This window comes from Montipora capricornis, chromosome 3 (assembly GCF_036669925.1).
Source record: "Montipora capricornis isolate CH-2021 chromosome 3, ASM3666992v2, whole genome shotgun sequence".
Classification (NCBI taxonomy): Eukaryota; Metazoa; Cnidaria; class Anthozoa; order Scleractinia; family Acroporidae; genus Montipora; species Montipora capricornis.
In genome coordinates this window covers 76,459,850-76,484,849 of record NC_090885.1, presented here as the reverse complement: position 1 = coordinate 76,484,849, position 25,000 = coordinate 76,459,850, and the positions used below count along the sequence as shown (strand labels likewise).

The 25,000-nt window shown below is 38.9% G+C and overlaps 2 protein-coding genes across 9 annotated transcripts in view; both read right to left on the bottom strand.

Annotated features, from left to right (window-relative positions):
* The window catches only part of LOC138044185 (LIM domain-binding protein 2-like), a 20,665-nt gene extending 12,154 nt beyond the window's left edge, over window positions 1–8,511 (bottom strand). For all 8 annotated transcript variants that reach the window (XM_068890880.1, XM_068890876.1, XM_068890881.1 and 5 more), the window contains exons 1-5: window positions 8,346–8,511; window positions 7,638–7,804; window positions 7,276–7,351; window positions 2,344–2,446; window positions 1,302–1,480 (exon numbers count right to left, since the gene is read on the bottom strand). In XM_068890880.1, coding sequence (XP_068746981.1) covers window positions 1,302–1,480; window positions 2,344–2,446; window positions 7,276–7,351; window positions 7,638–7,678 — 399 coding nt within the window. In that variant the 5' untranslated portion in view covers window positions 7,679–7,804; window positions 8,346–8,511. The remainder of the gene's footprint in view (window positions 1–1,301; window positions 1,481–2,343; window positions 2,447–7,275; window positions 7,352–7,637; window positions 7,805–8,345) is intronic.
* A 6,921-nt stretch (window positions 8,512–15,432) lies between these two features.
* LOC138041657 (WD repeat-containing protein 54-like) lies at window positions 15,433–24,921 on the bottom strand. Its single transcript, XM_068887415.1, is given in 9 exon segments — window positions 15,433–17,037; window positions 17,305–17,370; window positions 19,279–19,441; window positions 20,286–20,493; window positions 21,225–21,238; window positions 21,240–21,276; window positions 21,620–21,683; window positions 24,310–24,372; window positions 24,598–24,921. Coding segments are annotated over 9 exon segments (966 nt in total). The 5' UTR covers window positions 24,817–24,921; the 3' UTR covers window positions 15,433–16,905.
* Between the last annotated feature and the right edge of the window lie 79 nt (window positions 24,922–25,000).

The following is a 25,000-nucleotide window of genomic DNA, read 5'->3' as shown; positions in this document are numbered from 1 at the left end:
TTTAATTAACGCTTGGGCGAGTGACTTTTTCTAAACACTTGCCCACCCAGAAAGCACCCACAGAATCAGAAATCAAAGTACTCAAGAGGTTCCAGGAGACAAAAATACAGAGTATTTTTCTGTTTTTTTCCGCTCAGGCAAGTACAAAATCCCCTAGTCCAACTGGCTCCTCAAGTTTGCTTGCCCAATGGACAAGGTGAAATTTTAACTTTTTCCTAAGCATGACTGATAGCTCAATTTCCCCAATAGGGAAGACTCACTTGGATTATCATAATTCTGCGGAATCTCACCTTCAAGCGCTAAGTGGCAAACTGCAATTTGGCTTCCATCAATCAAATTTCCAAACGTAGCCAGGAAGATCAACTCCGCCTCCAGAAAGTGAATTGGAGTTTTTGTTTAGTTCACAGCTCAAATACCATTATGATATTTTCTTAGAGGTTCTTCAGTAGAAAGATTCATACAGTCAGATTCCATTGCTTCCCATTGTCGTTGATTTTGAATGTACAAAAGTACCATGGGAACCAAAGATGCTGATTTGTAGTTTATGTCATGCATCAATAACTGATTTCAGCATCTATGGTTTCAGGTCAACTCTCAGGTCAACTCTCAGTTTGGCCATTGGCGCTTGAAGCTGAGATTCTGCAGAATTATGAAAATTGCAGGAAGACTACCAGGCAATTACAAAAATTTGGTTCTGTCAACAGAGTTGATAATGTAAATTGGCCACCGTACAGAGATTCTAAAAGCTGACGAAGGGCTAATGCTCGAAACGTCAGCTTTTAGAATCTCTGTACGGTGGCTAATTTACATTATCAACTCTGTTGATAAAACCCAATTTTTGTATACTACTTCCTCACAAACGCAGCACCACAGTTTCTTTAGAAACTACCCCTTCATCTACCAGGCAATTAGTTCTGTATGTCTGTTTATACATTTATACTTGATAACAGTTTCCAAGAAAACTGTGTATTAACTAGCCAATAAATCAGTATTTAACAACAACAACAACAACACCACCAGCTTTACTTAATTTACAACATAATCTATTCCTACAAAAAAAGGTAACATGCATTTACTCAGAATAATTAAAAAGCTAATTGAGCTGAGTAAAACTAAGAAATGCTTAATTATAGGACATAGGTTGGCTCTAAAGAGATAGGTTGGCACTAAAGAAATAGAAAATAAAAGTTAATTACATGTATCTGCTAGTGAGCTGAAAAAGATGGCACTGTACAAGCCATAGTTAACAGGATACCAATAAAATATTTTAAAATGAAATTTCTTTACAAAAAGAGACAAACCTTTGTGAAGACTGGTGTCTTGTGATGAGTTATCATTGTTGTATTTTCACAGTCCAGTGTGATTGTACTTGTATTGTTGTGAAACGATTCTTTTGGTTGCACAATGTGGTAGTAAAGTTCTTTTACTCCACCTTCAAATATGGTGCGGAAGTATCTTGGAATTAAATTCCTTCCAATTGCTGAAAGAGTGACAAGAAAAATGACAAGACCTTAAAGCAATAAAGTTCACAAGCAAATTAAGAGTCACCATTTCAGAACTAGGCATGCACTGCCCAAAACCAGGTCAGCATCTCTTTGGAAAATTCAAATCTTGACTTCTGGGCCCGGTTGTTCGAAAGCGGATTAACTTAATCCAGGATTAACGTAAACTTTTGTTTCATGTTTTCAACTTTTTGGTGAAAGTTTCTTTTGCTTTTTTCTGTTGTTCAGGATTGACTTCTTCTACTGTAAAGTTTTGCCGAATATCAGCGTTGAACAGCATTTGGGAATAGAGAAATAAACTCCTTGGTTAATTTTTAATCCGGGATTAGCGTTAATCGGCTTTTGAACAACCGGGCTGTGAATCATAAAATGGATTTCACCAAAATCAAACAATTTAGTTACATGGATGTTGAATATCTAAAGAATCCACAATCATTTTCTGAAAGTTGGCCACAGTTTGGATACTATGGGCTGGTTTACACTAAGGATGCAAGCACCAACAATTTAGCTATATAGACGAGTAAAATTACATGGCATTAGACAGAGCATAATCCATAGGGATCACTCTTAGGACAGAAAGGAACAAAGGCAATAGTTTTTGAGTGGACATAGATGTTATTAACCACTGACAGACTAAATGACTTGTCAAAAACTGTTTCTTTCAGACATCCATTCAACTGGCTTTCCTTGAAACTGTGGACTAGAGTGTTTTTCACCAAACTTTGTTCACTAACGTACTTAGAAATTGCACAAAAGTAAATCATTTGAACCAGTGTTAAATGTCAAGGTTAGGACAATTTAATGATAAGGATACTTTCCATATGGGCCGTGAAATACATACAGTATCGTTTTGGCCCATCTTCCAAGCAAAAGCTTAATGTCAGGGTGGCATCATCGTCAAAAAACTCTGCTGCGAATGTATCCCACCATACATTGTCCGCATCCTGTAAAAAAAATATACTGGGATGTCCAAAAGCATTTGCGCGACACATAACTTAAAGGAGGAGTACATGAATTCGCAGCAAGAAGTGGGACGATGTTTATTAACAAGAGGGACGGTTCATAATCTACAAGGATAACCAGGTTGGGGGAAAAACCGAACAGGCTTTTAAAAAAATCTCTATCTGTGGTGATGGACTTTGTGTTTTTTCCCTGAACAAAGTGACCAGGCTTGAAAAGAATGTTGACTTAATTTAAAACTGTGCCAGAAATGCGAAGTGTTTGGTGAGAACAACATGTGGAACCTATAGTTGTATTGAAATTCACCCACTAATTTGCAATACATTAATATCAAATAAATGTGGCTTTTTTTTTCATAATAGAATGAAAAATCACACTGCAAATGATCATCATGGTAATTAACAAGTCACAGAGCAACATTGACATTTGTGGAAATGGCACAAATATATATATTCTTTGTCAGCTGCTATTTTAATTAGAAGAAGGATTTTAAAAACTTTCAAAGTGGACTCTGCCACAGTATACACAACACGAGATGTGCTGAGGACCTCATGTTACAAAAAAAAACTATCACATGCTTATCTAGAGCACCCCATTTTCCTTCAAAACCCGGGAAACAAATGATGAGGCATTGCAAATTCATCATAGTAAATTCAACGAATATGATCGCCTTTGTTGCACTTCTTCGACGCCAATAGGACTTGATTTCAGGAGACATTTCACTATGAATAATTATTGAAGTAATTTTCTGTCACGCACCGTGGTGCAGAATGACTGCAAGCCAAGTGGTTTATTTCAAGTCACACAATAATTGGCTCAACAAAATTAATACCTTCTTATCTGCCTTGGAAAAAACTCTAATTAGAATGTGAACAAAAACAAATTTTCTTGCCAATATGACAAGCTGTGGTATTAACTCTGTTCGTTAAAACAATTAAGCTGTCCATGTAGTCTTTGATGTCTTAATTGCACCTTGTGTTAGAATATTCACTGATCGAACAATCAAGTTAATTCGACTTTCCCTCATTCAGAAATTTATCTTCTCAGCAGAAGCAGAAACATATCCCTTGAAAGTTTTAACTACCGTATTTACCCGTGTATAATACGCACTTTTTTTCCACTAAAACAGCTCCGAAAATTGAGATGCGTATTATACACAGAATCCATTGTTTTAGACACGCTTCCTTCATTAGCATAAAAACAAAGACGCATTGGTTTTTGATTGAAAAGTAAAAGGCTTGACCAAGATCCACTAATAAATTAACCTTTCTGTTTAAATGAACAACTGAACAAAATAGCCTTCACTTTTGAGCTATAAACTGAAACATCAAAATGGCCACAAAACTCCCCGGAGTTTTACAATGCCAGTCTGATAAATAACGCTCGTTAATTTCGTTAAAGATCATCCGATTTCACACTGTTATATTATAAAACTTTGCAAAGAATACAAATACCCACAACATGTTACTGGAAATATGGACAAAACGCCACTGATCTCAGATACGCCGCCGAACCGAATGATCAACATTACACTGCAGAGAAGAAAATTAATGACACGCAACTGTTTTGTTGGCGCGTGCTGGTGATGGATCAAAATTAAGACCAATGGTGATTTTAGAGAGGAAAACGGTGCCTAAAGTTGAAACAAGCACAGGGTTATCAGCGACGCCCAAGAGAAAGGCTGACTGGATGCCGAAGGAATGAAGAGTTTGGCGTGCTCCACATGTTGGGACTGGGGAGACGAAGAAGCCTGCTTGTTTATGCTTTTGAAGCTCGTGGGACTGAAAGCATGAAAGCAGCATTTACAGAGAAAACACCAATTTAGCAGTAATTCTTGGCGGATTGACCTCAGTTCTGCCTGAAGAGATGATTTACTTGTATTTTGTCAAATATGGAGTAGTAAAAAAACCTTGATAACACACAAGACGATCTTGTAGACGGACAACAAGATGAACTTGTCGATGACGAATCTTGTGTGAGAGAAGTGCTGTTCGATTGTGACTACGAGTTAAAGTTTGTATAAAGGTTTCAGTTTTTAAACACTTTACATAGGCTTATTTACTTTACTGTTGTATATAGCAGAACAAATTTTCTTATCCAGGAAATGAATTTTTTCACACTAGTTTTGCATGAACAATTTCTCTGCTTTTTGCTCTAACTTTTTTTTTCAAAATGCAGTCCAAAATTGGGGTGCGTATCATACATGCGCACCATATTATACACGGGTAAATACGGTATTTCACACATTATAAATTTTGAGTAGTTAATCTATCTTGACATTATATTCGGCAAAAAGACCTTTCTTTGTTAGAAAAAGGAGAGAAATATATAATGAAATAGTTTTACTGTGGCATCATCAAATTCTAAAATCAAAACCATGAAGTCTTCCGGATTTTTATCTACACCAGGTTCATCCGTAACGTTTTTGGATTTGAAAATACAGCATTTTGAAATTCCGAATTGTTAGTTGCATGACAACAGATACTGAAACCTGTTTTCGTAGGAAAAAATGTCTCTTGAACATTATCATTCTTTGCAGTTTGAATGTTTCAAGTATATTAGGAGATGCGTTTATGTGCATGTGTGTTCAGGGCTTGAAATTAGCGAAAAAATACAGTCGCAACTTTGCGACAAGATTTTGCAAAATTTAGTCGCAAAATCGTCCCACTGCATTGTGTTGTCAGCGGTGTAGCAAAACAAAATATCAGCCCACAATACTTGTGTTGAAAAAAACCACTGAAAATGGCGAATCATATCAAAGGAATGGAGTTGTGCACGTAACATCGCAGCAAAATTACACTACAATAATGCTATCTTCAGATTGAAAAAAAACTCAAGGCGAAAAACAAAATAATTTTGCCATTTCTTCATTTAGTTTAGTAAAAAGAGCAGCAAAGTGGCAACTGCTAACCCTTTTGTTTTGAAAGTGTGAAGATGAAAACAAGTCGCAAATTTGCACTTCTCCAGATATTTTAGTCGCAGAGGGAACTGTATTAGTTGCAATTTCAAGCTCTGATACTGTCTCACGAGTGAAGAAACATGAAGTCCAGACGTTTTTGCTGTCTGGCCCCCATATTGGTGCCCCATTCAAAACTCTCTAAAGTTGCTTTGACAAGTAACTCAGTAACTGTGTACCGCACAGTCCTGAAAATTGGAGAGGTAGTTTATGAATTGTCTCCAACAACATACCAAGTTCTTGGCTTTTCTTAATGAACGGTTTCGTATTTATTTTCCCATTGCACGACAGTAAAATGATCTACTGATCGGAACAATGACTTGCAAAACTGTGTAGTTTTAACACCGCTACCTCAAATTGTAAATAAGAATTTCATGATTTTTACAAGTTTAATACCGTAACTTCAAATTGAATGGGCTTGGGAAAACTTGACCAAAAGTACTGAACGGGCTAGGAAAAAATTGTGCCTTTTGGGCAGGCTTAAGAAAATAGATCGAGGAAGGCTATTCTTTTTTCTCCAACTCGGTTAAAGATCATCTTAATAAACAATGAACCGTGCCTAAACTCATCGTAAAAAAAAAGAACATACATAACTTACTTAGCTTAGGAACTTGTGAGCAATGGTTAAAGTCAGAGCTTTTTGGAAGCGATCATGTGACCACGTGCTAATGCCGAATGAAAATTTGTAACAATCTATTCAAAATCAGCAGAGCTCATTCGTATTCTAGAATTGCTACACTCACTAAAGGCGAAGGCTATATGGAGTCAGAAGCCACAAAAATGGACCAGAAGTAAAAAATTACAATTATTTGAAATATGAAAACATAGGGATGGAAGAGGCAACAAACAAACTCTACCACTGAAAGTATTCTGGGAATTCTTGTAAACATATTGTTTTTGTTCAACTAGAGACATGAAGAGAATTAAATGCCTTTCTGTAAAGTCCATACAATTAATGAAATAAAACTAAAATATATTAATGTATAAGAAGGTAATCTCATCAAGCCTAACACTTGGTCAGATTAGCTCATCCATTTTTGAGAACAAAACACCAACTCTTTAAACAGTCATAAAAAAATAAAATAAATTTCTATGCAACCCAACAGCTTTTCCAAAAGAAAATGTAAAGCGAAAAAGGACATCTTTCGTCTTCAATGGTCAAACCTAAGAATTACATGTAATGCCTTCAAGATGTAAAATGCAATGTTCCTGGCTAATTCAAAACAGTTATCAAGGAAGTGTAAGATACGGTAAACAGGAAAAGAACCCTCACATTTCTTTTCACATATCAGTTACATTTCTAGGTAATTATGTGACAGGAAAACAATATTCAAGCTTCTTTTGAACTTCGTCCGCTACGTTTCCATTGACAATAATTGAATTTTTATTCTTTCTTGGTTTATGAGCTTCAATAGTGCATGCTTTTCAAATGCCAGACTTCATTGGGACAGCAAATGCAAGACCCTAAACCATGCTGATATCTTAAAACAATTTGCACAGAAAGTTAAACATTATTGTTACCTTGCTCACTGATAATTCTTATGTGTTATGCCCACATGTGAAAGAAAGCGATTTGTCTGTTGTGATAAATGGATCTGAACACTGAATCAAAGAAATTTGGGACAACAATGGGCTTGGAAGCTTTGAAAAAATTTCACCCTCACAAGGAACAAGCTTTTAAAAAATTCAGCCTCACAAGGAACTGCTCAGGAAGAGATGCTGTATTCTTGAATTTTGTTTGGAGTGTCGAAAGTATTTTTGCTTACTAAATTCGTCGTACTTCTTGGAATGTAACCAATATTAATCTTGCTTTTGTTTTTTTTTTACATTTTGGCCCTATCGTTAGTACATACAAACCTCGATACGATGCTGAAGTCGTCGGTTCAACTCGTAGATCCTAACATCGGGGTGTGTGTAATACGGTGTATGACGCCTAAAACCAACAAATATTGGTGAGAAAACGTTCTCTTGCATCGACATCGTTTCCACTGAACTATTAAAATCCATGAAAATCACAAAGTGAGTGATTTATAGGAATCTGTAAAAAACAACTGGCTGTCGAAATCTACAGGATGGCGCGAGTGTGCATGCATCGAAGGTAAATTCTGGAAAATGAGACGGAAGCGCTTGAAAAGCTTATTTTTTAAGACTGGGTTTACCCTAGCGGTACCAAAGCTACAAAATTTTACAAGGCGTTCATATTTGGCAATTGTTATTACCCCGTTGAGTAGCTTGGGCTTGGAAGTGGGACACTCGGCATTCTCCAATTCCAAGAATCGGCCGTTTTCGAAGCGTTCGAAGCCTCAGCGAAGCTTCGATCTATGAACCAGTCGAGCGGCTTGTCTTCAGAATTGTAGTGTCCAGAAGGAAGAGGTCTCGGTTAAAGCTGAATAAGATGCGAACAAAGAAGCAAGGGTCATTACAATAACAAAAGGGCCAGTGGGCCTGATCGGATTGCACAAAAGTACGCCTCACTTCGTATGATCGGTTTTCTGTATCGTCTCGTTTACAACGTTCAACTTTTGAATAAACCAGCAAAGTCGCTGTTCTCTAAATGACATTCTATGGTTGATCCACTGACAAGAACTAGGTATCTAACAAAACGAGGGCGATTCTCTGACCTAACTTTTCTCTTAGCGTCGCCTTCAATTATAGTTTTTGCTCCAAGTACAAACGTAACGCAATTGCGTTTAGGCTGATCGATCTCGGTCTTTCAATTTCCGGATGTATACCGCAGATAATTTAACAGGATATATAATCACCTAACACACGAAATAATTTGTAACTTCGGACGTCCACTTAATCCATAAGGCGGACTGGTTTGGTGAATGAGCCCTGCAAGTTGACAAATGTGTGATTTGAAAGCCATCACACTATCAACAAGTAGGCGATAGATTTCGAGCTTTGAAATGTCATTATAAGCTTACCCTCTTCAGGTTAAATTGGACGCTGTCCTTGGCCCTCTACTAGAGACCTCTCATGACTTATAATCTCCAAGGAACCTCCATTTGTTTATAATGTAATTTCTCTGCCCCCATTTGAGCAGGACAAAACAAAATGTCTGCTCTTCGCGAGAATCGCTGCAGCGCGTTCAGAACAGCACCAATGTTTGCTGACCTGTGATTGGTTAGTTGCCAGCCAATGGCATGCGAATGAGGACCTTTGCCGCGAAACAAAGTCAAAACGACAGCAAAACTTGATAAACAGATGTGCTTCAAGGCGACCACTGACTAAAATCTACCAACAGATAAGCTGAGAATACTAAGACACCAGAAACATAGCTAGCCTATGAAAAATGATTTAATAGAACGGTAGTTAATCTTAATCTTTTCCATTTTTCAATGTTTCCATCCGGTTTATGTTTTTTCCGGCGGGGTCTAAACCCAGCTGTTCATTATCACTTACACCCATTGTTTCCTTGAAGACCCGTTAAGTATAAAGCCAGCGAACGTATTTCCGCTCAAGGTGGCTTCGAGAGGTTGCATCATAGACGCAAGGTATAAACCCTTCCAAACTCGATGTAAGCTTAACGAAAAAGGCATGTCACACAATCAATAGCAAGGCTAGCGTAGGAACTTGACCTCAAATGTCCGTTGTGGTTGTTGCGGTTTTAAATCTAAAATAAATCATATCGAAAACTGACGGAGCAGCCCTGAAACTTTTAATGCGCGTCGGGTTTTTTCTGTTTTGCAATCGCCTCGTATCTTTTAAACAGCATCAAGCAAACAAAAAGGAGAGGCTTTTAAACGGACACTTGGGGCGCTTTGTGGCTGACATCTTTGCTAACTGAACTTCCATGAGTAACTCCAATAGCGCTGCTTCGCTGCTTCGTAGACAAACATAATTGGTAAGAGTACCGCAAGCTAGACATGGAGGGAGGCGTGTCTCCGGGGCTGTTTCATTCGGGCCATTTGGTGTATACTAGTCACTGATTCGTTCTCATTGTCATTGACCGACCAGCAAACAGCATATCATAAGTTTGCAGCAAGCAAAAAGCCCAATTTTTTGGGTTGAACAATTCAACGCAATTCACGAAGCAGCTGTTGAACCGTTTGAAATAGAACAATCCAAATTAAGCAAAACTTAGTTTCAACAGTTATGGCAAGCCGTTTGTAGCAAAATTTAATCTTAGATATATATGTTCAATCCTTAAAATAAAGGTTTAATTTAAAGTCATAAAAGACATTCAAGGCAATCCAGTCCTTAAATTTTATATGTAATGCAATACCACGGATATTGACTCAATCCATTCCTTAAATTTTTATGCAATCCGAAAATATATGTACAATCTTCCTGGGAGGAGCGTGGTCATATAAAACCAGAGTAAACTGTGCAAGGTATCGAACAAAAGACTGATGGCGGCAAAGTGGGAAGAAGAATTTGACATAGAAGTTGAGTTTCCCAAGTTTTTAGGAGAAGTTGTGGATAGAACGGAGACAATATTTGAGAACTTTGACAGAAGCTGCAGAAACGCAGGCCGAAGTTCTTGATCAAACAATTAGCCTGCTTAGGTCGATGAAAGAGTGTTGCAACCTTGCTGCAACCTTGACACGAGGGACAAGGAAAATCTCGATGCCATCGCCGGGGCTTTAGTAGATGTGCTTCGTCGCCGGACTATTACTCCGTCTACTGTGTCTGCAGATTCAGTTACGATAGATAGGGAAAAAGGAAAAAATCCCGGAAGACCATTTCTCAAAATTCCTGTTGAGATGCTAGAAGAACTGCTAGGACTGGGATTCACTTGGACAAGGATTGCAGAGATGCTCGGAGTTTCGAGGTGGACAGTTCACAGACGAGTAGCAGAATATGGTTTACAGTATACGAGGGGCTTTGACGACTTACCAGCTGATGAACGACTCGACCGGATCATTCAAGATTACCTAAACAACCATGGGAGTGCGTCTAGATGAAACATAATAGCCGGTTACCTGAAATCTATTGGGTTACGGATTCAACGTCGAAGAGTCAGAGAAAGGTTGGCGAAGCTAGATCCCGAAAATAATGCCTTGAGATGGGGTGCTACCATACAGCGCAGGAAGTACCAGGCGTCCTGGCCAAACTCACTTTGGCATCTTGATGGACATCACTCATTGATTAGGTGGAAGCTAGTAATTCATAGTTTCATAGACGGATTTTCTAAAAGAATAATCTTTCTATCATGTAGTCCCAATAATAGAGCCGAAACAGTCCTGGGATTGTTTCCGAGTGCCGTTTAGAGAGATGGAGACCTATGGCCATCGAGAGTTCTTGTTTGTGATAAAATGGTGCCAGTTAGAGGTGAAGGGAGGGGAAGCTACATTACAGGGTCATCAACACACAACCACCGGAAAGGTAAGCCACAGATTTCCTTAGTTTGCTCGCAAAGCGAAGCCTGACTGACATTTTAATAGGCCATTTCCGAGTTCATGTCTGCCTCCTCTTCAAGGCGAATGTAAGTGCGAAGTTTTCGTTATGAGAATTAGTTTCCATTCATAATTAAAGTAGAAATAACTACCATCACAAAAACTTCGCAGTTAGAGAACGGGTTTCGATTTCTTGGATCTAATCTGATCCATTTTTCTCTGTAAATTCAAGAAACGCGTTGCTGCGAAAAACAGCTCAGCGGATAGGGTCACAAATAGCAATGGCGTAAAAATATTATATTACTTAAGGACGGTGCCCACTAATTCAAAGTTATTTTTGCCCCGGTCTATGATTATGCAGGAAATGTAGATCGACATGTCGGTCTACATATCGACCGATACTCGACCGACATGTCGGTCGACATATCGACCGATACGTCGACCGACACATCTCGGTCGACATATTGGTCGATATGTCGACCGACAAATCGGTCGAGTATCGGTCGATATGTCGACCGACATCCCACGTCTCGTTTCTTTCAGCATCCATTTTAGTCACTTCAGTGAAAACGCCCTATTCGTTACCCACCCTGTTGTAATTCGCCCTATGCTTAGCTGTCTCACCCTCCCTTCGTCGATGTCAAATGTTTTGTTTCTTCACTTAAGAAGACGCCTGACTTTGCTGAGCAGTGCTTTAGATACCTTTGAATTTACATAAAAATGTTTTTTTTTTTTTGGAACGTGGGCGATATGCGCATGCGCAAGGAAGTACGCAGGATAAGTTCCGTATGGCTTAGAGAATTACAATTATCCTTCAAGGTAAGGGTACCCGGCCTCTCTTCTAATTTAAAATTTTATTTGAAAATCAAAGATCTAAAACCATACATCCATGTCCAAAGCACCTTTACATAAGAATTTAACAATGATAGACAATAGCTTGGTTTTAATAAACTGTTGTAGTATTAAGGCGCTAGCAAACGGCTTTAACATCCGTTTGATTTAGTTCAACGATGTTGACTGCTGCGTTGGGCAAATGGTTTTAAGAAATCGTCAACCCTTGATTCAGCAAAGCTTTAAGAGAGACCTTGTATTCAGTCCCAGGCTACAGCCGCGGTTGTTATTATGGATAAGGACATGGAGACCGATTTGTGCGCATGCGCATACCCAACAATGTTGAAAGAGGCGGGGCAAACGGCCTCAACTTCATTCAACATTCGCGAAAACAAAAGAAATGTTGAATGGTTGTTGAACGTGGAGAGGGAGGGGGAGGGGGGGGGGGGCAAATAATTTTAGCATCGCTGTTCATCAGAATCGATCGGAAGTTGAAGCAAATGTTTAGAGCCGTTTGCCCAGGCCTTTAGTATTGCAGAGGGAACGTGTCGTCTACCGAAGGGCAAGTCTGTGGTGGAGAAAAAAACTCTTCAGTCAAAATGAAACTACCACGGGCAGTGAACGACATTTTTCCCAGGCGTGAGAAGGGCATACTGTGCTTATACTGGGCTTAATTCTAATTACAATGATTCAAGAACTCTATGAGCAGATAAAAAACCCATCCAATGATGTCAAGTATTTTTTTTCTTGCGACAAAAAGTATCTTGAGTAAAATATAATTATTTCAAAGTACGGTACTTAAAAGTCACATTGTTGCACGCGCATGAAAATTTTCTGTACCCCTCTCGGAAAAACAACACGACTGCTTGGATTTTGGAATTCCGCCGCTCCCGCTCTGAGGAAAAAAATCATTCGGGAATTAAGTACTGCATTGGAGAGAGCGAGTTACGCAATGATGGGGTTCGCAAACACTGTCCTACTTAGTAAGCTGCTTTGTTGCTTTTGTGGCGAGTGCTCCTGAAGGTGAGCGGCCAAGCCACCTAAAGGCCTGGCCAAACGACATCTTGCAGCATTGTTAGGCACAACATGTTGCATACGTTTGGCCACCCTGTTGCGATATGTTGCAACATGTTGGATCAAATTTGAAAACGATCAAAGTTTTCGTGCAACATTTCGGGGGTGTCACGGGACTAGGGTATTTAACAGGTTTGGCGGGAGACTTAGGTCATTCTCGGTCAGTCAGTCTCCCTGTCCGTTTACTTTATTATTATGAGTTGTTTTAATTATTTTCAGCCTTTCCTCGGGGTTTTGTGCAGCTGCATTAGACGAGGAATACGTTTCCACATGTTTTTTTCCACGTGTAAAGGGTGGATTTTTAGTGTTATTTCGTATCTGGCGTAGCACAACATCTATGATATTATCTAAATACCGTTGCTTTCTCACTTAAAAACTCCAGGGAGCTTAAGCAAATACGACGACGGCTACGAAAACGCCCGCACAAAACCATATAGGCCTTACATTTCTATGCCGTCCACGCCCTGACAACAGGGAGCTTAAGCACGCGCGTTTTTGAGACGCGGACGGCAACCGGAAGCGATCATTTCGCGGACCAGGACGGTGGTGTCTCCCAGATTTTTATACTTATCATCCCTAATGGGGAAAAGACACTTAACACTGTAAATGTGGTTGTGTAAAGACAAGTTAAAAGGGAACACAGCTCACTTCCGGTTGCCGTCCGCGTCTCAAAAACGCCCGCACTTAAGCTCCCTGTTGTCAGGGCGTGGACGGCATAGAATAGTGTATGGCCTATATGGTTTTGTGCGGGCGTTTTCGTAGCCGTCGTCGTCGTGCTTGCTTAAGCTTCCTGGAGTTTTTAAGTGAGAAAGCAACGGTATTTAGATAATATCATAGATGTTGTGCTACGCCAGATACGAAATAACACTAAAAATCCACCCTTTACACGTGGCCAAAAAACATGTGGAAACGTATTCCTCGTCTTACGTGGAGGAGGCGAGAACCTGACAATAAATTCTCAAATTTTCTCTCCAAACATCAACGTTTGTGTCAGTTTTATTCCCGAGATGATGATACACACTCTCTGTGCCAAACGACTTATAGTCATCGCGAAGTGATTCCAATAACAGGAAATAATATTTGTAGACAACGCTCTCGTAGCAGTTGTCGTCGTCCTTCATTGGGGAGTTTAAGGGCCTCTTCGTATGAGCCTGGGTTGGCCGAGCTGGCTCGGTTTCCGAGATCTCGCCTCATCTCTTAATCCTTTGTAAAAATGTCGATGTGTTCATATGAGAGGGAGGGGGGGGGGGGGGGGAGGCTGGCTCGGTTGCCGAGATCTCGGTTTGTCCAACCGGCAAGCGGGCTGGAAATTTTGCCATATGAACACTTAAGCCCGATTGCCGGGCGAAAAAATATACAGTGGAACCCCGCTCTACGGACACCCGTATATAGAAGACAGTTTAGTTTGTCCGACGAAAAGACCATCAACATGCCAGAGTGAAACCTTCTGCAAAGTTTAAAAAAATGCTGTAGAGCAGATTTAGAGCCACCTTAGATAATCGGAAGTTTAAGATAGCTCCGCTCCCCAGATTTTTTTAAAACTTTGCAGAGTGTCATCTTGGCCTGCTGATCACTTTGGTGCAATAAAAATTTGGGGTCACCTACTTCATTTTTCAGATATGAGCAACTAAAAGCCAAAATATAGGGTACTTTTGCAAGGCTTTCCTGTTACCACGGTAACTGGTTACGTCACAAAAATTACTGCATCTTGTTCAGCAATAATTGATGTTTCACATGGTACCATAATATTGCTGTTACGTGATGAAGTGTTGTAGTGTCAATCCTTCTAATAATAAGGTCTCTTAAAAGTGTTGAAACTGGTTTGAGCCACCTTAATACGTACGCCGGTAAATACGGACAACGGACAATTTTCTTTGTCCCCAGTCACAAACTCTCGTATATCGTCAATTGTCACAATTATGTGGTAATCGAAGGCATTGTACCCTGTTCAAACAATGACGGATTTCTACGGGTTAATACGATTTTTTACAAACAAAACAAAAGCAAAATAGCGTGACATGTTTGATTTTGATCAGTTTGTCTTTCTTCCGGTGTTTGACCCTTGTACTTTTGTCCTTCAATAAAGTTTTCTGCCTCCTATTACAGTTTCACTTCCTTGGCTTTTTCCTGCAGTCATTGCTCGTAATCGTCTTTCTCGTTGACGGCCTTGTCGTGTACAGTTAAAGTTGAGAAATTAAGCAACGTACGTTTTCTGGTCGAAATATCTGCTGTAAGCTTTTTTATCGTTAAAACATGTGTTCGGGACATTTTTTCTGAGAGTCTGCTTAAGGACGGTGCCTACTATTGTTATTGCGCATACGTTCTGTGCATCTCGAGATACTCGGATTTCCTATGGGTGGTGCTTATTAATACAGGGATATCTTTGCGCGGTTCAAAACTATGCGGAGAAAGCAGAACTTAGCAAGTGCTCTTGGTATCCAAAAGAAAATTCGGAGTAAACACGCATTTTTCGGAGATAATTAAACTTCAATTTGGAAAAGAACACTTTCTATTTTAAAGCTTTTTACAAATGTTGTTGATCAAGATCTGCTTTTCCCGCATATTCAGTAAACCGCGCAAAAATACCTTTGAGTTAGTTGGCACCGTACTTAAAACGGTCACCTGGATAATACGGACAGGATGGCACGTCCCCTTTGAGTCCGTATTAACCGGGTTCCACTGTACAATGCATTTTCGTGAGTCTAAAGAAGTCTACAGTGAAGATATCGTTGACGTAACCTATAGACTTCTTTAGACTCTTACGTCATAGGATGATCACGTGATATTTATTGGGTAAAAAAAAACGACAACTCGTTCTCGCTCGCTCCCCCAAAAATCGACATATCCTCTCCTTAAAAAAAACACCGTTTGAAATAAAGGAAAATGCGACAAGAAAAAGACTAATTAATCAAACTAATGCTGAAAGGTTTTGCAGCCTAACTGAACTTAATCGATTTTTTAAATAAGTAACCAGTCTCCTCCCGGAAGGTTTGCTTTAAAGGTCACCAAGTTAGGGTAGTGATGGCTCAAGTAAAATTCTAGTTTTGTCAAAACATCGATCTGACGAGTGACCTTACTAAAAAGGCTTTTACAATTGAGCATAATTAATTAATTAATTGAGTAGCTCTAGCTGTTGTTCATTGACGTCACTCCCTAAACAGGCTTTTCAGGGCCAATGAAATATATCAATGATCCAAAAGAAAAGAATAAATTAAAGAATTCCAACTGGCCGAATTAAATTAGGCAAGCGTCCTAACCACTTGGCCACGCTGAGTTGATCGAGACTAAGCAATAATTGATTTTGAAAAAAACTATTAAGCCAGGTTTTCACTAGCGATGCAGGTGTAAGCACAACCAACACACGCAGGCGCATTCACTGTTTACTTGTTGTTAATTCGTGTCTATTGTTCTAACAAAAGGCTCTTAGAATAACAAGCTACTGAGTTAGCCTATGCTTCTTTAGCCTGCGTAGCTGACGGCGCACGTAATAAAGTTTTGGCGGCGTAGCCGCGAGCAGAATGGGGAGGAGGACTTTTGACTTAGATGGTGGGTGCAGATCAGAAAGAAACTTTAACACAACTTGTTTAAACTTGTTAACGGCTCCGCCGCCAAAGCTTATTCCACGCGCCTAAAATACCGCCAGCTGCGCAGGCTAATGCTTCTTGTGCTTATGCCATTCTTGTCACCAGAGCCTGGGATCTTATGTCTGCACGTGACCCAAGGCTCTGGGAAACTCTATGTAGTGGAATATTCGCCGTAGGGTTCTTATAGCTAAAAATTTGCTATTTGAACCTTACGGTGCATGCTCACTCCTCGTGCAAACATGAATGCACCAATCAGAGACGCTTTTTATTGTTCTTCACGAAAACCAATGAGAGAACACTTTGTTTCAGGGTTCCCCAGAGCTCTTCTCTCCCTAAGTCATACACAACAGAGAAGAGCTCTGGGGTCGAGATTGGTGCTTTAATGCTTGCGTCGCTAGTGAAAACCACCCTGTAACAATACACGCTATTCATGGGTAAATAAGACCTCTATTCTAGAATACAGCTCAGGATATAAATAAAGAAACAAGTTATGGCAAAACCCTTCTTAAAAGAAACCTTCAATTAAACAATATCTACATTAAGTTTATTCCAATTACTTGGAAATTTCTGTTCAAATTTCTGTTCAATGTAATCCATTGCACAAAAACGTCGCATAATATATTTTACCCCTACAAATGTGGTATCGGGGTCATATTCTATTGTTTGCTAAACATGACTATCTCTCCACAATCATAGCCTGTTACACCAAACATGTTCCCAGAAAGATCCACAAATTTTGCTCCACACAACTGCACATCTGGAATGGCTTGTTGAAACACCATTTCCATCTGGAAACAATATTATCGAATATTTGTGAATATTAGCTCAGAAAATAAGCTACAAATAATAGAAATTATATTTCAGCTGCAGTCACAACTGGCACAACTATTTTTTCCCCAATATTTGTTTATTTCATTAAGTTAATGGGTGGCCATTTACAAAAAAGTCATTAACAATTATTAAGAATCATTAAGAACCCTGCTGTTATTCATAGCCTCGCCCCCTGTCACTATTTTCATTTATAATATGTTATCTTTTTATTGCATAATACTTACTGTTGGACTGCCATCTGCAGAAATCTTCCAAACTCTCACAAATGTATCTTCTGATGCTGACAAAAGCTAAAATGGAAACATGTTGTCACTTGTGACTCAGTAAAAATGAAAATTATTTATAATTTGCGACTTTTTTAAAATTTTATTGTGTATTTCCAGAAAATATCCATCCTCCCCCCTCCAAGGGAAGGGATTTCGCCTATGACCCCCTCCCCTCTGGATTTTCCAAATTCGGCTCATAAAATGGAACCCCCTCCCCTCTGGAAATTCCATTTTTGTCACACACCCCCTGGAAATATTACCATTCCTTGTGGAAACCAAAAATCAGCTATTTTTTAGTGCAAGATACCAAATTTTGATCTTGACCGTTTTTCCCCCCAAAAAATTTGGTGGATACTGTGACCAACACATCAAGTATGCATATCGCAGAATTTGCGATATGAAAATTAGAGATTTAATTCGGTAAATAAGAAGAGTAAAGAGAATGCAGGCTGGCTGCAGGGTTTTCGTTTTTGGTCTTCGTTTTCCACATACCGGCCTGGGTGTGTGGAAAACAAAGACCCTACCATAATTCACAAATTGTAGATAGCTTGTCAATCGTTTTCAATGACATGAATGATTTTTTTTGTTATTTGCTGTTTGGTTTGTTATTTTTGTGGGGGTCTTTGTTTTCCGGGTCTTCGGTCTTCGTTTTCCGAACACCCAAATATTGAAGCGGCAAGTTGCTTATCTAATTTCATATGCGGCTTGCTTAAAAATATATTTGCCTCCTGAACTACAATTGTTACTGTACTCTTTTCCTCGATCAAGAATCATTGCTAAAAAGGGATAAAATCATGCATGCAAAGTGGTTTGCAGATGACAAATACATGACAGTTTATTAGAATTCATGTGCAAGACATTAATTAGGGTCCAAACACTGTCTCTGTATAGTACCATTTATATCAATTTTAGTTCCTTAATTTATTTGCTTGTATATTCATCATTTTTTTCTTTACTTAAATCCTCAGTGTATGTACTTAGTAAGTTACTGTTCTACCCAACTTGATTACCTTATTACATGAAATTTTCGTGACACGTTAAATTCGCGATTTTGAGGTTCACATATTTTGCGACACCTTAATTTCGCGATTTTGCCAAAATTTTGCATTTTGACTCACTTTAATTTCGCGTTTTTGAGTGAGACACACTCAAGGAGCCAGTAGATGGACAGTTTGAGGATTGTACAAAAGAAGTGCTACCTGGAGTAGCAGTAGCGATGGAGAGGACCAGAACATTACCACAGAATAGCTCAAAATGATTGTTATAAACTTGTGTAATAAAGTTGCTCTTTTAGTTATTGACATAATGTGAGTCAATTAATTTTCGCGTCATGTTATTTTCGCGACATTTAATTTTCTTGTCACTTAAACTTCGCGATTTTTTTTAAATCGCGAAATTCGCGAAATTAATGTGTCACGAAAATTTCATGTAATAAGGTAGTTTTGCTACACTTGGGGGGACAAATCTAATAAATTAAATCATTATTGTACGTCGTTATTGTTCAGTCCTTGAAATTATGCAAAAAAAAAATTCTATTATTATTTTTACAGTATACTGACAACTATTGTAAGGCTGAGAATGATATAGAGAATCAAGGAAGTTGTTATCTCTGACCAGGAAAAAGCCTGGTCAGAGAACACGACCCACCCACCATTCTTTTATTTTCAATACTTTCAGAGTTTTGTAGTAAGTCAGTGTTTCACTGCATTCTCAGCTGATTAAAACATTTACAAATAAAATAATGAGGTGCATCATCATGGTATTAGACATTTGATGTTACATTGTACAGTATATGTACCATCATTGCATGGATCCACTGACTAAAGGAATGAATATTGAGCCACATGAAAAACGAACAAGAACAAGCTACATACATGTAGTATGTTAAACATTACCGGTAAGCCTTAATTTGAAAAAACAAAAAATTCTCACCAGTCCAGTATCCACACATAAATCCAAAGCATTGATCCAGCGGGCATGTGCGCAGGCCTCAACGAGTAGGGCACCTGTTGAAGCACTAAATAATCTAATGTGGCCTGTCGCAAAACCACCAATGATCAAACCCTTATACAGGTATACAGATGAACAAGGAAACCTAAAGCAAAATTAAAAAAAAAATTTTGAGTCAGTCAGGGTTAATGATGGAGCAACAGTACTGAAGGAGAAGGGCCCGTAAGGAATCCATGCTGGTGTCAGAGGACTGGCCTCCCATCAATACGGCAGGGGTTGGATTCCTGAAATTGAGTACACGAATTGGTTGAATTTCCTGTCAGCTGTTTTATTTCCTCATGGGTATCCACTGGTTAGCCTGCTTTAAGAGCCAGTATCGCAATCTTCTTATAGTTTTGCCTATGCGCGAGCCGTCAATATTTCATGGTAATTATTTGCCGTCTCACTTTTGCGGCCTACGATTGGTTCTAATGTTGAAATTGACGTTGTTGCACTGAATTGAGTTGCTGACGTACGCAAACAAACACGTTTCGCAGGTAGAAAGAATTGAAATTTCAATCAGGCGGGAGTTGATTAGTTTACAGTTTTATTTATCCTTATGAATGGTGGATCGCACAATACAAAACTAATTGCGATTTTCAGATGACAATACAACATCACATTGACGGCTAGTTGGGAAAACATATAGTCCATATTGGGCTCTGTCGCTTCACGACTCCACCCAATACGGAACATATTTTCTCCCAACTAGCCGTCAATACAATGTGGTATTGCTAACCCTAACCCTAACCCGCCATTAGCCAAGCCATTTAATTTGCCATCCACACAGCTGAAATTTATAAGGCTTATTCGACAAATATAATTTGACCTTGATAGAGTGGATGAATAGTGACCGGTTCAGATGTTTACTGTTAGTGTTAAAATTTTGGGTATTCCCTTACTGCCTCTTTATGACAATGTTTTAAACAATGAGCTTAAACCATACTGACCCTTTGCCATTTATTTTTATGATCTCTGTGAAATGTCCTCCTGATTGCCAAAGGATTATATTCCCTTCTTCATCTGCAGACACCATACGCGGACCCTGTGCCTCAAGCTCACAGATTGCTACCTTGTGCGAACTTAGGGTCTCTTGAAGCTTAACAGCTGTGCCACGTGAAGGAATATCAAAGACCATGATCTTGCCCTCAGAGGTCCCTGGAAAATGAAAGTATATAATAAGGCTAAAGAGGTAAAAAAATCTTGTAAAACAAAAAAAAGAGGGGTGGGGGGTCCGTCTTTCACTTGATCTTGAAAATTGACTGTCTCCCAAGACACAAATGAATACAATGTAGGAAACTTTAGATTGTAGGACGAGGACGCGAGCAATACGAGTTTTGACTGTCCGTTTTTAGCAAAAATACTTAGAAAATTTATAACGCATACAATTAATCTTACTCTATGTTAGCAGTATAGTTTGATCAGTTATTCTTACTGCTCGTAACAGTAAGCCTTTTTACTGATCGAAAAATGCCAAAACTGCAAGTGCCGTGTTGTTGACTTGTTTTGACACAACAACATTTTTGCAAAACCTTGTACTAAAAAGAGGACAGTATCTTGCCAAAATGGTTTGCGCACGCTCACTGTTGTTCTATGAGAACATGTCATTACTCGTAATTGTTCTCGTCCCAGTAGAATCTAAAGCTCTCTGAAGAGAAGAGCAAGCTAGGGGACACTGCAATCTGACATTTAATTAGACACTAAGTCTTATCAAAATCAATGTGCATCCAATTAATATGTGCATTTCATGACTTACCTGGTTATCAGCACAACAAAAGATGTGTAAGGCAACACTGTTGCCTCCCTTAGAAGGTGTAATCAAGTGTCATGGAAACATGGATTTTAGTCTTCCTTTACAGCAAGCAAAACAGTGAGTTTAATCTACTTACCAACACAAATATACTCCTACAGCACAAATACCTGTGGCAAAATGTGAATACACTAAAAAAAGAAAAATTGATTCCTTAAGCCTTACCTTAAGCAAAAAGTGAAATACAAGGTATATCTGAAATGCAAATTTTCCTACTGTGTGGCTTGGCGGCTCGGTTGGTGGAGCATAAATTAGCCGGCATAGTGGAGGTCGTGGGTTCAACTCCCATTGAGTCCACCTCAATTTAGTCAAGTGTTTATAAGAGGCAATTGCCTCTATTGTCCTGATATTAGTGCGTGGATCACTCTTCTCTTTTGTTCAAGCAAAAAACTATCTGACTACTAATCATCAAAGTTGCAATTTTTATTGTTTGTTGACAACAATGAAAAATGCTTATCCAAAATAATAACACACCTCCTTCCTGTGATTCTCCAAGTGCTTGCCAAAATATCATAATGGATCCATCGGTTTCAAACATCTACATAGAACACAAAATCAACATTTGTGAGGCTTCATTGTAAAAGATAATTTAAGAGAGTGAATTCGAAGTACAAAAACTAACTACTTATTTAACCAAATAACACTTGACTAAACTCCAATACATTAACAGCGCATCCAAAAATGATTCTCACCTTTGCAATACTATACAATACTGCAACAACATGTACAATACATTACTTAATTGACCACTCCCCATAGGGGCTTTTCAGGGCCAATGAAACACAATCAACGAAACAACAGAACAAAACAACAACAACAACAACTGTTTAAGAATCCCAACTGTCCGGATGCAAACCATTTGGCTATTTACATGTACAGTGCGGTCAAAACGTTGAACCAGGGACTACCAGGAACAAATTCAAAGAGTGGTCAGAACATGTCTTGAACATGGGAACTCTGGATGTCAAGGCAAGGGTCCTAACCACAGGAATGCCCTACCTCTCCTTCCATATACATGTAGACCTAATTATATGCATTTCTGGACATATCTGTAACAAGTCTGTCACAGCTTTTTCTGGAGGAAATTTACAGTTTTTAGGGGTTAACAGTTTTCTCCGGGCATTACTTAACACAGGAACAGAACGGAAGGTTCAGAACAGAATGTACCGGAATAAACCGATTATGCTGGAATGAGGCGGAAAAACACCAGAAATTGAAACGAAAGGAACAAGAATGGTACCGAATGTACCAGAACAAGCCAGAATGACACCGGAATAAGGTGGAATGATACCCAAATAAACCACAATATAGCGGAATGAACCTGAAAATGCCGAAATTTGGTGTTTTAGTTAGCACAGACGGATTTTCGATTGTTTCTATCAGCTTTTGCATTGTTCATGTAAGCTGGAAAACTCTTTTTCTCTTCCCAATTGTTGGCAACAATGCCATAGAACCTGAACACAGTATTTTCTTGTTTGAGGAAAGAAGAGTCAGAAGCACAGAAAAAAGATCAATCCCAGATAATATATATACATGAAGAATATTTTTTCTTTTCTTTCTGCAGAACAAAAAGTGAGTGGACTGCTTTGAAACTTGTGAGAACATATTGTGACTCATTCCAAGCCTTGTTACTTCCCCTTTAATGTAAACTGTTTTTTTCTGTCAGTCTCTCTATTTCTGCATACTGATTCATTCACAGTCTAGGATGATGAAAAATTATCTTTCATTCCCTTGTCATTCCAGACCATGCTAATCTTTATTCTGGTGTTCTTCTGGTTTATTCTGCCTTATTCTGGTGGTCATTCCGTCTTGCTCCAGTATATTTCGGTACCATTCTTCTTCATAACATTTCATTCAGGTGTCATTCAGCTTAAGAGTCATTCTGCCTTGTTCCAGCACATTCCATTCTGTTCCATTCCATTCCTGTGTTTACTAACTCCCGTTTTTTCCAGTGTATTGTTTTCTTTGTTTTACATCATCAGTGTCTGATCTAGAGCATGCCAATGTGGGATTAGGGCATTTCGAGCGAAAGTGTCCCCAAATATTTGTCTCCCGGGTCATTTGACGCAAGAAATATTTGCTGCGACTAATTAATAATTTCCTTTCATTTTGGCAAGTTTTTTAGAAACAGTTAATTCTCTTTTGTTTTTTAGAACTGCATGACAGTATAAGGCAGTGAGAGTTTCACAAGGGTTTATTACACAAGATACAAATAAAGGAAATTGTTGTGGCAGCCTAGAATCTGATTCCTGGGAACTAAAAGAACGATCCTCATTCGGGGGAGGGGGAATCCATTTATTAAAATGCACACGCTTCATTCCGATTCCCTTATGAAAGGTACAGTGTGTATCATTTGATCACGGTTGCTCTCGTTTTGCTTGATTATTATGTCGAAGTAGAGAAAAATATTATCATTCTTTGGTCGAGAAAACATAACAAAATTTAATGAAGAACAAAATCAGCAAAGGGCCAACACTGGTGTGCGATGATAATGAAGATAAATTGACTGATAATGATGAATTGAATCAAAGGCTAAAACGTTCAATCTACCTCTTAGTTCTGTTGTAAAACCCATGTCTTTCATCTGGAAAAAACTGAAAGAGAGTGCGGTCTTTTTGTACCAGAATTTTGTTCAGTATAACACATGATTGTTGTAAATTTTTACTGATTTTGCCTTTTCATGTAAAAATATTGTATTAATGTACTGCTTTAATGCTACTTGTTCGTTATAGCTGAGTTGACTTTTCAATTTCCCTGCAGTTCAATAGCAAGGGAAAAACATGTGTCCCCCCTCCCCTCAAAATTGGAGTGCCCCCTTGAAAATAATTTTTGACTGGGACAGATTGTCCCTCAAAAGAGTCTACTCCAGATCAGACATTGATCATCCATGAGCTTCATAATTCCCTATGTAGGGAAGATACATGTAGCTGTTTACAAACATTCCTCTTGTCATTCAAATGTACCAGTCACGAGAACTAAAGAACCCTTCGCTTCAGCATTGCATTAATAACAAGAGGTGCTGCCACAAACGACATCTTTGCAAAGCATCAAGATGACATTTGGCAAACAGAAAAATGAATGAAAAGTATTTGTTTTAAGGATATCGCATTGACGAGATAAGAGCAAGAGACTCTGAAACAAAGCAAAATCATAAGTATACACACCTGAGCCCCTTTTACTGAGGTTATTACCAAAACTGTTCTCTCCGGTAGCTCGCACCATTTTGCCTGAAAACATTGTAAGAAAGATATAATTCGAGAAGTTGTTTCCGCACTTGCTTCAGTTTACAGTGTACAGCGAAAAGAATGTGCCTAGTTTAGCCAACACCGAACGACAAATCTTCCCTTCGCCCGTGTTCAAAGTAAATTTCAAAATTGTGATTCGAACATTCCGACTTAAGATAAATTCTATGAAACACAAGAAAATCATGATCGGACATAATTTTCTTTCACCTGTAGCACAGCAGAACTGCTATGTGTTCCCTCTCCTTTACAAGAAACTTGTTTCTGGTTAACAACGCTTCCCTTCGTTACGTTGGTAATGCAAACAAACGCCTTGTGAACGACACCATAGGTGACCGATTGCTTTTCCTGCGACGACAAAACGGTGAGATTATTGCAGAGCGAGGAAGCACTAGCTTTGAGAGCTACAGACGTACTCCTTGTGAACATTACGATTGAAATTTTAATGTAATCGCGACTGATGACCGGCGAAATTGAGTGTTTAGAGGCAGGTGTCAAAAGGCTCCAGGCGTTTCCATACACTTATAATGTACCAACCAGTTATTGTGGGTACCAGTCCTAAACCGGTGGAGCACTTTCAAGAGACCTCGACATTGGAAGGATTGACACTACA